The sequence below is a fragment of the Penicillium atrosanguineum genome (assembly GCF_028827265.1).
Source record: "Penicillium atrosanguineum strain IBT 20685 chromosome Unknown utg000001l_segment0_segment0, whole genome shotgun sequence".
Classification (NCBI taxonomy): Eukaryota; Fungi; Ascomycota; class Eurotiomycetes; order Eurotiales; family Aspergillaceae; genus Penicillium; species Penicillium atrosanguineum.
The window spans coordinates 2,847,491-2,860,935 of NW_026623133.1; the positions used below are offsets into that span (position 1 = coordinate 2,847,491).

The following is a 13,445-nucleotide window of genomic DNA, read 5'->3' on the forward strand; positions in this document are numbered from 1 at the left end:
GATGCTGGTGGATGGTGGATGGTGGATGGTGTAACAACAAACAGAGGCTATCCCGTTGTGGTGGGCGGTCACAGAGCGAAGGCTGTCTCCACAACGACGGGGGACGGTGGAGAGAGGGTGACGACTAGAGGTGCTTGGAGCTGCTTGGGGCTACCTGGAGCACTGGCTGATCTCTCACTTTCGCCTTCTGCGCTCTTCACTTCCCCAGAGCAGATGAGTTTCCTTTTTTTTGTTTTCAAACGAGTGTCGAGGCCAGTGTCAAGGGCAGGCTGAGTTGCGGAATTCTTTCTGCGAGGGGGAAAAAGGGTCACGGGATGCGAGGAAGCGGCTATTTTTACGTTTCCATTTTAGGACTAGCTCTATTTCCCCAGGCCACGAGATTAGTCATTTCCACGTGATGGGTACCGGCTCCGAGCTCGGGCCGGACGATCGTGTAGAACGAGGCGAGGCGAGGCGAACCCCCCTTTCTGCTCTAGGATTCCCAGGCGAGCAAAACCTCGGTTCATTTCCCCTTGTTTCGGAGCACGCAACCCGCAGAGGCTCTACCCGAGGCCCTACCCGATTTCCTACCCGAGGCGGGCTCTCAATGGTAGCTGCAAGACTATTTTGCGCAGGCTCCACAACCCGATACACTTGGGGCTGGAGACCCAGAACCACGCCGCGTCGTATCACCCCAGGCAAACCATTGGATCTCGCATCCTTAGGGGCAACCGACCGCACCATTGACTTGAGACGAAGGAGACACAAAATGGGACCATCGCTCGTGGAACCCCCACAAATATGGAAGAACTGGGGCATGTGGATAGGCCGTCTGCCAGTCGAAACGTCACTCTGTCACACCATCTTGTGTTGCTTGACTGTGCCGAAATCTACCACATCCATTCTGCATTGCTTAGCGTCTACTTCACTCTATCTCATAGGGTGAAGATTACTCAAATCCTCGTAACTCTAGCCTTTAATTTTCTTATAAATTCTTTTTTTTATTTTTTTTAATTTTTTTTTAATTTTTAACTTTCAGGCTCGGTCCATCACAGGGCAACGTAACCCTGTGCAATGCAATGATGGGACAACTCCGGGAACGATTTAAATGCCGATGAACTTTTTTGCGTCACGCACAGCGGATCGACAAAATCTAAAACACCTGGTGATCGTTCCGGTTGGAAGAAAAAAAAATAAAACAGGGCGCCATCAAGCAAGATGGAGCTTAGCAGCACAGTGGGGCATGTTTCTGGAGCATTTCGATCTGGAGCCGACGAATCTCAAGCTTTGTTACTTTTCTGGTTCGTGGAGTAGGTTCGGGAATGGGAAATGGAAACACGGCACAGTCGAGACTGGGGCGTATGGCGTACAAGATCGGAAAGCAGGTCTCCAGTCTAGTCTGCTGCCATCGACGCTACTACCCTGAACGACCCTGATTTCCCAATTCTCTTCCTTGCTTTGCCAAGGTGCGCACTTGGTACTGTACATGAGACTATTCGGACCGTTCCGTTTGGTTCTGCCCATGACTCGCTCAATTCGCCCATAGTGTCCACGTAGTTCTTCCTATTCGAGTGTATCATTCCCATTCTGGTCGACAAGGGCTTCGCAAGTGGTCATTCAATCGAAAGGGGTTCCCTCCAATCAATGCTCTGCACTGGATAGACAGGGGGTTTCAAAAGGCGCCATGGGGCAAGCTCCATAGTTTTAATTATCATTCTCAATTTTTTTTTTTTTTTTCTTTTCTTTTCTTTTCTTTTCTTTTTAATTAACTTTCGTCCATTTTGACTCCGCAAAAATGCACCGCTGGAGCCTATCGCTCTCTGCGAATGCCCAACGCATTCCCATTCCGTCATGGTGAGCTTGCCATCAAGGTTGCCCGAATGGCCCAACGCGGGAACCATTCAATTGTCACCAGATGAAAGACCGGAGGATCGCCTGATGTCCTGAAGCTCCACAGAGGTCTGGTCGCTCAAAAGGTCCTCATCCGATATGTCATTCCCGCTCGCGCTGGCTGCGTCTCACGGCGTATCTGTTTTATGCATGAAGATCTTGACTAGCGCCACGTGTGAGTGGAAGAAGCATCAACGGCTGTGAGGAACCGCGTCGATCTCCCACCTACCCGATGACCTGACATAGGAGGTAGAGTCTACCCTAAACACTAAGAGGAGGGGAGAGGAGGGGGGGGAGGGGGGGGGCGTCCTCGTCATCGGGGGGAGAAATGCTGATCCCTGATACTCTGAAGGCAAATTTCCGGCAGTGGTCCTGTCGGGCGTGTTTTCTCTAACGGTCAACCCATAGATCAAAGCCACCCTTTATGCAGGACCCGCTTGGACCTGGGTATTTTTTCTAGGGGGACAGAGATTGCTGGTGGGGTGGGGGGAGGGGGAAACAGGGCAAAAGCTACCGTCCAGCATGTACTATACTGCTTCTTACGACTTGAGGTGTGGAATTATGGAATTAATTTCTTGTAGCTTCGCGATTAACGACAGGCATCTGTGTGTTCCGGTTTCTTATTTTTTCTGCTCCGTCTCCCACCGTTACTCGGAGACAAGTTCAACCCTTTCTGTCCCGAGTGTTTTCTTCCCCATACACTATTTACTCCCGACTATTCTCCATGGCACAATCGCCTTAATACAACACTCCATACCTCCATACTTCGCACGCTTTGATCCTTCTCCCTATTTCAACCTCCATTCTACGGTTCCCCTCAACAGCGCATTCCCGGATGGGATCAAAATGTGCAACTACTTCAAAAATTATTACATCTATAGCAGCTGTCGAGATCCCAGCTCTCATTTTCTCCGCACTTCCCTGGATGGCAACAAAGACAATTGCTGCTCAGACAGCCCCCACGACCGATTCATCATAGTAGTCGGCAAATGCATACTGTGCCGATGAATTTTCCTGAATGCCCTCAGGCATCGATTCGTGACGCCCGAAAAGACCCCACTCTCCTTTCTGTCTTGTCATTGCCAGTCCGCCGTTCCTCGGGCATTGCGGACAACCCGAGAGACTACGATTCGGCAACAGCCGATGCTGTTCGACTATCCACCCCAAAAGCCCGAATGACGATGCTGGGCACTCAATTTGAAATTCGACTACTGCCCTGATCGACACTTTCCTCTATAACGGCTGGATATGGGCCCCGATTTAAACTTTGTTGCCCTGGGGGCAAAGTTTTTGTTTTATTTTCCACTATTTTGCTTTTTTACATTTCCGAGTTTCAAAGGTTCTGCGGAGTTAACTGGCTTTGCGGATTTGTTCATCGGAGCGTTGCTTTTCGTCTATTTGGTGCCCCTCTCCCCCCCCCCCCCTTTTTTTTTTTTTCTTTTTCTTGCGTGCTGGCTTTTTAGGATTTCCCTGTCCTGTTAGCCTCCATTCGGCATTAGATGGGATTGTATGTGCACCGGTGCTATATTAGACCGGGACCTGATTATTTTGGACTTTGGTTTGCGGTCCAAGCACTTGAGCGATTACCCTTTTGTTTTGTTATGTTATTGTGTTGTCTCTGAGTTTTGTATCTCGATTTGTGTTGACCCCGCCCCCCTGTATGATTATGACTGTATTGGACTCGAAAAGTTGGGCGCGATCCCTGTACTTTTTTTTTTTTCTTTTTCTCTCATCACATGTTATTGAAGCCATCAAAAATAAGGAACTTTTTTCTTTTATTGATTCCGGGCTCGGACCCGAACCCATTAATAAAGGGAAGCCGTCGATCAAGGTCTGGGTCCTGGAGGGGGGTTTCTGGGGGTCCCGCACGGGCAACGTGGTTCTACTATTTCCTATCAATTCCTGCGCAGAGGCCAGGGGGAAGGGGGTCCCAGCCCAGTAGCCTGACGACAATACAATCCATCGCAACGGTCTGTGGTCAAGAAAAGCGAAAGATGCTTGCACTAGGTATACATCTTAAAGGTATCTCTTTTTGGTTGCTTCCGGGGGCTGTATTCGTGATCGTGTCCGTGCTTCGGTTCAATGGCGCATTGCAGCTGCGCGGCCGGAGCGACAGGGTAAGGTGCATGCATGTCTGTTTTGGACGTTGACAAAGCCAAAGGTACCTCCAACACCACTTATCGAGACTTTCTGCAACTCCACGCAATCTCCGAGGGCGTTGGGGTACCGACTTAGAAGCTTCGCGCTTGCGCGTCTCCTACAGGAAATTCATACGACCGGCCTTGTCGTCTCGTCTAATTAGCTATTTGGTCCTGGATTGCCTTTGGCCAAGCAATCCTTCATCTACTTATCAGAATTGCTGTAGCATTCCACTAGCCGTGTCTTTTCTTGGCTGATCGGGTAAATGGGTAGACCGGTAAAACATGTTTGAAATCAATCAGAGGGCGGCATAGCTTGATTCTCCGATCTAGCACTCAGGCAGTACCCTCTATCAAATGCAGTAAACAAATGGGCTAAAGGGTGCAATCTCACACAATGGGCCCAGACTGGGGTGAGCTTAGGCGCACCGGGAGGGGGTTTAGGGCTTTGCCACCCGAGGCATCCGGCAAGCGGATAGTAGATGATAGTTTGGAAAATGGAAGGGCAGTTTGTAATCGGAATTGCAAAATCTGGGCCTGTACTCGGTCTGAGCTGCTCAGAGGTCTGGAGCGTTCAAGTGCCGGATAGGGCACTACAATGTTTGGAACACTAAATCCTTCTCGATTGCACTAGCCACGAATGCACAGTCGGCCATGGATGCGCTCAGTCCGTCTCACACATGCCAGCGCCAGCGCCGCCTTTCTCCACCGAGCGTTCGAGTATTTTTCGGAGTGTCAAAAAGACTATCATGGTTCTTATTCTACGCTAGGACCATGCAGATGCTCCATCTGTCGACATGGGACTGCATTCAATGCCGGGCCATTGCGCCGACCAGTGGGCTCCCATTTTGCGATGAGAATGAGTCTTTTAATTGTCAACGGGCCTGCGGTTGATGGCCAATAGAAAATCAATTTACATGCCGTGTTAGGAGCTCATTGGGTTCGATATTTGGAATAAATGTTAGGTTGTGATATGGGTATCATATCCCCAGGGCTAGGCCTGTTTCATCAAGAAACTCAACCGGTACATAATTGCCTGAAGATTATCAGGAATATGCCGGAGTCTATATCGGGAAATCAACAGAGACGCAGATGGATCTGTAATTGACAAGGGCGCGGCCCATTCGCATTGCTTTCAAGCGAGTAGCAATACTCGTACCCTGGGTATAGCTCCTGCAATGGTTTATTTCCACGTCCCAGTAGGATTGCAAGGTATAAGTTCCTGCGGTTTGCTAGGGAAATGGGGGTAGCATTGTCAGCACGTTCTTGCAGGCCAGCCATGAGTCAATGCTCCTCAATAATATTTGACGTGCTCTTTCACATGCCTCGAGCGTTCCTACCTCGTGCACTCGAGCCAACGGGGGTAGTGGCGCAGGCCATCGCAAAGTGTAGCAGAAGGGGGCTGAACTCAAGTCTCTAGGCAGCTATCTAACAGTGAGCCCCTCGTCATTTCACGACTGAGCCACCGACAGGGGTATCACCCTGGAGTACTAGTACTCCATAGATTTGTCAGTCTAGACCCGCCTTCGGCTTCCAGGGGTTAAGCCGATTCCGCATCAAAGATAAGTAGACAACATCCTTGTTTAGAGACGTGTCCATTCCAGATTCAACCTAGCTTCATCTGTTGCCGACGTTCTACTGGAGGGTTTTGAGCCGGAAAATGAAACAGCGCGTCAATACCGTCTTAGCTGTGTTCACTTATTCAGATCCTTTCACTGAGGAAATCGGACTCTTTGATTCGCCCAGAATACCCTTGTCAGGCAGCATTGTTGATCCCGTGGTTTCGGTTGCGGCGTAATTCCCAAATAGGTACCTTTGTCGTGATTTAAGTGGGTTCACCCGCTACCAACCCACGGCATTTACTTAGACTCCTACTCAGGATGTACTTAGTCTCTGCACCTGTGCCGTCAGTGGCTCGACAATCCATTGCCTGCCATTCACCATAGGCCCAGTCGTATGATTGTGTGAAGCTCTTGAACCCAATGCACAGACATCGACGAACCCCAATGTTCCACTCCGCAAGACGCCGGACGTGATGGAGGGCCTCCCAACCTAATCAGGAACCATCTCCTAGCTCCATCACGCGGTCTGTGCGGAATTTGAGATTTCGGGTGGAGTACCGAAGCCACAGCCGTTATCCACCTTCCCGACATACGTAACTCCCAACTTGTAACTCCCAGCTCCATTAGTACTGCACGGTGTAGGTGTGGAAGGAAGATCGACAAGTTGACTTTCGAAGTGTGTCCAACTGCAACACTGCGCGGTCTTATCTAATCTCGTAATGAGACTAACGCGGCAGTGTGGTTTGCAATATCTCCCGTCTGTGCATGACGATACGGATTTAACACCGTAAATAGCGCGGGAATGATCCTCACCATACTCAATAGCCAAATGCACCTCGCAATATCTGAGGCGAGTTTTTTTCGCCTTCAAAATTATCATTCAAGTCGAAGTGAGGCGGACTGCTTTCTTTCCAAGGCTCGTCCAACACAAAAGACTCGCACCTACTCCGCGGCAGCTAGAGTAGGGTCCCTCTTCGCTTCGTAACCTGTCATATTGGCCGGAAGAATGCTTCTGCCCCACGCAGGGATTGTCTGAACTTGAAATAGCCGATGCACGTTATGGGTGGATAGACCGAATGTCATTCAAGTGTATGTAGGGACGCAAGTTCCGACCCGAGACGCAACCCGACGATCACTCTCCACTTGGTGTTTCACCTCCCGGATAGTGGGGTTGGATCATGCAGGGCTCTTGTCATAGCAATGTAAGTGAAGTGGGCTCTGCTGGGCTAATGGACTGCGTTTCACGCCGTGTGTTCAATATTGGTTTTATAGTATGTACAAACATCTTGCTTTTATGTCAAGGATTTCTCTCCTTCGAACGAACGGGAAGGATCTTCAGAAGCGGACTTCCGGTCGCATGGCAACTGGGTTGGGCGTCCACGCGGGTGGCAAACAGGTGTAGCGAGGACATGGCTTTCGAATTACTTTGGACACGAAAGGAACGCTCGGTAAATCTCCAAGGCGCCGGCTAAGTCTCGAAGAGGCTCGTTTGCGGCTTGTAGGCTGAATTTCTTTTTCTTCGCTAACCGAGGGACTCAAACTCAGCCTAGATGAATGGGGTGACAGATAGGAGATCGTGATCAGACTACGCAGATAGTGGAAGTTTTCCTCGTCCAACTCCTCCTTGTTGTTGCCACGGGGTTGCGTGTTAACCGTGCGCATGACCGAAGAACACGATGATCTCTGGCTTTGTGCCGCATCCCCTGAGAGTGATCGACTGATAGTGGCAGCCAGCCCGGCTGACTGGCTGATAATCAGTTCCGTGTCGCTGCAACATGGAATATCTCTTCTTGTTATACGGGTGGTGTAAAGGTTGGGGTCTTGGATGGTCGCTTCGTCATGGATGTCGACTTCATTGGATTCTGGAGCCCGTGTTTCGGTTTGCTTTGCTGGACATGCTGCGGTCTGAGCGTTTCGTTGGATCGTTGGCACCGGGCTATCATTGATCGCAGAGTAAACCACCGCCCACGAGGCTTTCGAAAGAGAATGATGAACATAGTGACGATGAGCGGAGGTTCTATTCAGGAAGTGTATCAGAAAATGTTCACGCTTACCCAGTCACGCTTACCCAGAGAAGTAATAGTGCTCGGATGTTGTAGCTGGGCGATATCTCAGATAGGATAAGTTCTGGACTCACAAGACAGATCATCTAACGATATCTGTGCTGTTTTCAAGATTGACTGTCCAGGGCGTGTCTCGACAATTGAATAAGCACTGGAGAAGAAATCAAAATCCTGGAATATTGGAAATCAATGAGGCCGTGGAAGCGGTTCAGACCTGACTTATAAGCCACTCCCTTTCCAATACATACTCATCTTGAAAGGTGCCTCAATATCCGATCCAACCAAAGCCTTACACCCAGGCCCAATCCTCACCTATGCCCAAACATTCCAATTGAACCAACCTGAAACAGCGGGGAACCCAAAAATTCACGCTCGTTAATCTCAGCAACCTAATCAAACCGTTAGATCCAGCCGGCAACCTACCTCCCAACCTGGAAAAGTGGAAATAGCCGACCTACCCACAGCTGACTGCATATGCGCCTTCCCGGCCTGATTGGCGCAAAGATTAAACTTTTCGATCTATCGTTTCATCAGTCTCTGCAAACGCGCTGCCGTCTCTGGATGGCTCTCTAGCCGCGCTCAGGGGGTGGAGTTTGCGCTGCTGAGCCCGTTTGCGGGTCATGATATTGGTGAATGGGGATGGAGATGGAGCAGGCTTTTGGGCTGATTTGGAATCAGGCTGGTTTGGAGATGGGAAATCCGTTGGCTGGGGCTTTGCGCTACGCGATGGAGACTTGCGATCGGAGATTAAGTGTGGAAGAGAGAATCAGGTAAAAGTCCGAGTTGCTTCGCTATGGAGTAATTTCGGCGTGAAAAGAAGAGTGCCTTGATAAAGTAAACGAAGTTGCGAAGAACTGGGAGAAGCGTTGCTCAAGGGTCGAGTTGGGGTGAGATTACTGCGTCCTGGGATTCCGCACCATGCAATATAGCTGGAGATCATTAGCAAAAGCTATATCCAAGAAGATAGGAACATACCATGCAAACATCATCCCCATCGCGACACTCCATCTCCTTGCTCATCTTAAAGCCCATACGCTCATAAATCTGCACATTCGGCACGTTCTTCGAGCTCTCAAGATAACACTTGATCCCCTCCTCGTCCGCCATCTTCAAGACCTTCTTAACAAGTAACCCTCCAATGCCCTTCCCCTGCGCCTCCGGACTGACAGCAACAATATTACAAAAGTAATAACCACGCGGATCATCCCAAATCTGCGCTTGCGCATCCTGCTGGTTCTGTTTCCAGGTCCAATATCGGTTCGTGCGCAGGCCGCCATGGCCCAAATATCGAATGTTGTTATACAACTGGCTGAATGAGAGAATCCACGACTGAGTCCATGAGTACCAGCTTTCCGGCTGGGAAGCTGGCTGAGGCGCAAGCCAACAGGAGACGCCTAGGACCGAGGAGCCAGGTATGGACGTTTCCTTTGCTACTTGGAATAGCGCGTTCCTGATACCCCAGTGGCATCGGGCGGAAAGTGAGGCATAGTTTCTTTGCTTATTGAACTAGGCGTACTCTCCCGTTTGATGTAACGGGGTTCGGATTGGCCCGACCGCGTTACTGGGAGAGGGATGTTAGTGTTTCCAGGAAGGCATTGGTAGCAAGGGGTTGATTGCATACTGTGGAGGTGTCGAAGACCCATCTATAATATGGGTCGTCGGCGAAGGCTTGTTGAATTACTTGGATGGCGCCGGGGATATCGGCCTCGGTCAAGTCGACGACTTCAATCGCCATGGTGGATGGTGTGAGCTCCCGAGGTTGCAGCGGGTAGATTAGAATGACAAGGCGGATGCCGTCTTGTCACGTTGTAAACTCGTGAGCTTCAGTTCACTGAGTGAAGCTCAAGTCAATGGTCGCTTTGCGCAAATGGGACAGTAGCTGTCAAAGTTTGAGTTGGAGACCCCGCTGTCAAATTATAGGTCCAGGTCCAGTCCACTTACCTTGTGGCTTGGATAGAGGGGCGGTGTCGTAGCCAGACAGACAGGGTGAGCAATCAGGTCCAAAAGGGTGTTACAGGTGACAAAGTTCGGAGACCAGGGTCTTTAGGAGGTTGAAGGTGCAAAATGGCAGGAGCCGGGGTCTGGGCTATGGAGATGAGTCTAAACCGGGGAAGGCAGTTGGACCCGTTATCTCTTATCATGATACTGCCTCGACCTCTGACCTGACTAGATCCTAGACTTTGAGAAATTATAGACGTGCAATTACCATATCTGGTATAGATCCATTGAAAGTTTATGCAGAACCCATGGGGGAACCCCTCCAGTGAAACACCCTCGCGCCTTTTGCCCGTTGCCCATGCGGAAATCCCTATGAACATGAACATGACCATGGACGGAGAACCTGAATCCACACCAGGCTCATATGCCTATAAAACCCAAAATCCCACGTAAATCACAGAAAAAGACAGATTCTATACCGCTTGGAAAGAAAGAAATTAGCATATTGGCCCTCTACACCAGTTCCAGTATGAACAATATCGTAACTTCATGGCTCGGATCTCGTGATGCGCATCGACTGTACAGTGTCGCACCAGAGAAGATCATGTGGAAGTGAAGTCGTCAAGACGCACCCACTCTCGCGGAACGTCCATACTGCGGTTGATACGGCCGCCCGGAGTGAGGGGGACATCGACGCGGCCTCGGCCTCGATCGTCCTCGTCCTGGTCTTCGTAAAACGAAAGTCTGGAGAAGTAGTCCTCCAATACTGTCTCGCGATCGTTGTCGCCCACGATCGATGTATACTCCGGTGGAGGAGTGACCAAGGGAGGCGGTGGAGGGACATCCTCAAAGGCGGGAGGTGCGAATGAGGGCGTGCGGAGGAGATGCATCGGACGAGGGACGCGCGGCGCTCCTGGTTGAGTGGGAAGATCCCGCTGCACATCCCGCCCGCTCTCTTCGTGAGCTAGATGGGCCTGTGGCGGCCGGGCAAGGCCAGCAGATCCATTTGTGAAGCTTCGAGCGATTGGCCGGCCCCCCACCGAGGCCCCTGCGATCGAGGCCCGGCGACTGAGATTAATGGAGGAATCTTCACGGTCAGAGCTAGACTGAGCCATCGAGTACTCGCGTGCTGCCACCGGCGCACCAGGACAACCGCACTCGAACTCCTGCGCTGGCGGCTCCGGATCAGTGTCCGGTCTCGAATAAGCCGGGAGGTAGATATTTGCCTGCGTAGCCTTGCAGGACAGGATGTGGAAGGGCGAGTCGATGGAAATCTCGAAATGTCTGCGCTTGCCTGTATCTCGTTCATCAACCTTGGAAAGGCGGAGCACAATCTATAATAAGGTTAGCATCTAGTGACCGCATTGAGCGAGGGTGATGTGGCCTTACCTTGATCCAGTGGTTGATTTGGATGTTCTCGTAAGTTGTGTCGAAATGCAGGCGCTGAGCTTCATCGCGACCCTTCATTTCATAACAGCTGGGTAATTGCACGTTGAACTCCATTTCTGTTGGGCCCACACCAGAGGACTCGCTGGACAGATTACCCAACAAATTCGTGCGAGTTCGATCCACGATCTCCTCTCCTCTGGCAGCCGCGGCGCGGTGGTCCCAATCGATACCACCTCCAGCCATGACTCGCATAGAGCTGCCTGGGTACGTGCTAGTACTAGCAGATTCCGCACGCTTTTCGAACAACAGAACTTTCTTTGCCGGCTGCAATCGATGGACGCTCTTATCGGCGGTCCAATGCTGGATGTTCTCCGTGACGTAGACCTTGATTCGGTGACATTCTACCTTGGCCAGTGGCGTTAACTTGAACGCAATCGGAATCTGAGAGCCCAGTGGGAACGATTTGCCAGAAATGACAATATCATAATGGAGCTGATCCTCCCAGTTTCGTGAGATGGCGATAGGTTCAACCTGCTCCAATGAACCCTCAGCCGGGGTCCGAATAACAGGGATCTCCATGGTGCCCAACAGGTTGGGTCGGAATGCGCCCGATCGCTCCACAATAGCCTCTAAGTCATATTTCACGGATCCCAGGTCCGTTTTGATCGTTTCGGGCAATGATCCGTCAATTGGGAACTCGAAACTATACAAATAGTCTCCCACGGGGAACATGCGGTAGTTGCGCTGCGGCTGGGTTTGCGTAGTGACGGGGGGCTCATTCCTGCTGAAACTGCGCGAATGGCCACGTGCGCTCTGAACGGAGAGCCGTTTGGCGTCTCTTACGGTAGTCGCGCCGAGAGAGCTGACGGAGCTGCTCTTGGAAAACAGTTCCCGAGTCGTTAAAGAGACTGCGTCCTTGCTACCTGGAACAGGCGATGCGGGTTTGGCGTGCTGATAGTAATGCGCTCCGTAGTCATTTTGCATCAACGCTGTATCTCCGTGGTTGAAGTAGACAACGCCGTGAGTGACGAGGTCTTTCTTGTCGTGGAAATGGATCTTTTTCGGGGGAATACCTATTGATAGAATGTCAGTTCACAAACGCCGGTATCGGAGAAGGGGGGAGGTAGAGTAGATGTCGCACCATCTGGCCAATCTGTCTGCGCATGACCGCGGAAGCAGATCGAGATCTTCTTAATTTTGACACACTTGGTGACCTTCAAATGAATTTGGCCTCGCAGAATGGCAGATTTCTTAGAACTGGGGTCATTCTGGTCATAGCCCTGTAGATAAAGTACAGGTTCGGTCAGGGCGATGCCGACTGTCAAGCCGCTACCAGTGGCGACGATTTTTTCGTTGCGAAGAGGTTGGAAGGGTGTAGTCAATTCGGGGGTCGCAGTGCCGGACGCATGGTCCTGGACCGCTCGGGGAAGAACGTCGGTAGCCATATCGGAATCCGAACGCATGTCACTATCCGGAAGAGTGTATCTCAGATCTCCCGGTGAGAGAATGATCTCAGAAACGGGCCTGGGCCGGATCGTCCGCGGGGGTAGTTGCTGCGGGGAAATGGGCGATTGTATTCCGGACGACCGTAAGCGAAGGAATCGCTTCGCGTTCTCACGTGGGCCCGCCAGCTTTTTGAGGATCGAGCCGCGGCGACTGACTTTCGGAAATGTCTCCTCAACCGAGTCTAGACACAGAGTCTGACGACGAGCGGAACGAGCACGAATGAGGTTGGAGAGTAGAGGGACGGGGAGGGCGATTTCGGGTGGGGAAGTACTAAGAGATCCCGACCGCGATACCTGCGCGGGGATAATGTGAGCCATTATTTTGATATCGTGGGCGGCATGATCGCGAGAGACGAGTATAGGGAAGGATCTCTAGAGATTCTAGAACCTCAAACTCCAAGGTTGGGTATGGAGGCAAAAAATCCTGAGATCGGGGATCTGGGATAGGGCTCCAGAACGCGGGGGAGAAGGGGGACAAGAATGCCAACTCCAGTTCAAGAATGTAGCAAAGAAACCGGAGAAGAAAAAAAAGGACAGAAAGCTCTTGGGACAGGGCAAATCACCACACATACCTTTTAATCTTTGTGAGACTTGGGTTCTGCTTTTTCAGCCTGACCCCTTTGAACTGCAAGGAGCTCACACCGGTCTTTGCGTCTTTGCAGGAAGAGAAAAAAAACAGGCGCTGACTTCATTGCACACGGCACCTCCACCCACTGATCATCACCGTGCAGATCCCTTGGACGGCGAGTCGGATTGGCTGCGGGACCTCCAAGTGGTTCCTTTGATTTCCCGGTTGTGACTTGAGTGAGCGATGTGGCGCCTTCCTATCTAGAGACTAGAGGCTGTAGCCTTTTTTTTTCTCCCCTAGAGATGAAACTCGGGCAGATGAGAAGGACTATATGGGCTTCAGTCAGAAACGCCCCACGGATAAAACGGGAACGAACCCGATCGATGATGACATGAACACGACGGCAGATTGGT

General features: G+C 51.1%; 2 protein-coding genes across 2 annotated transcripts; both read right to left on the reverse strand.

Moving 5' to 3' along the window:
* Positions 1-8,525: 8,525 nt before the first annotated feature.
* On the reverse strand, positions 8,526-9,367 carry N7443_001103 (GNAT family N-acetyltransferase; the record flags this gene model as incomplete). The annotated part of the gene is made up of 3 exons (XM_056881159.1): positions 8,526-8,561; positions 8,608-9,138; positions 9,254-9,367. 3 exons carry the CDS (start codon positions 9,365-9,367, stop codon positions 8,526-8,528), a joined length of 681 nt encoding a protein of 226 aa, XP_056746397.1.
* Positions 9,368-10,172: 805 nt separating this feature from the next.
* Positions 10,173-12,782, reverse strand: N7443_001104 (arrestin family protein; the record flags this gene model as incomplete). The annotated part of the gene is made up of 3 exons (XM_056881160.1): positions 10,173-10,904; positions 10,960-12,032; positions 12,101-12,782. The coding sequence occupies 3 exons, from the start codon at positions 12,780-12,782 to the stop codon at positions 10,173-10,175; spliced, it is 2,487 nt and encodes an 828-aa protein (XP_056746398.1).
* Positions 12,783-13,445: the final 663 nt, after the last annotated feature.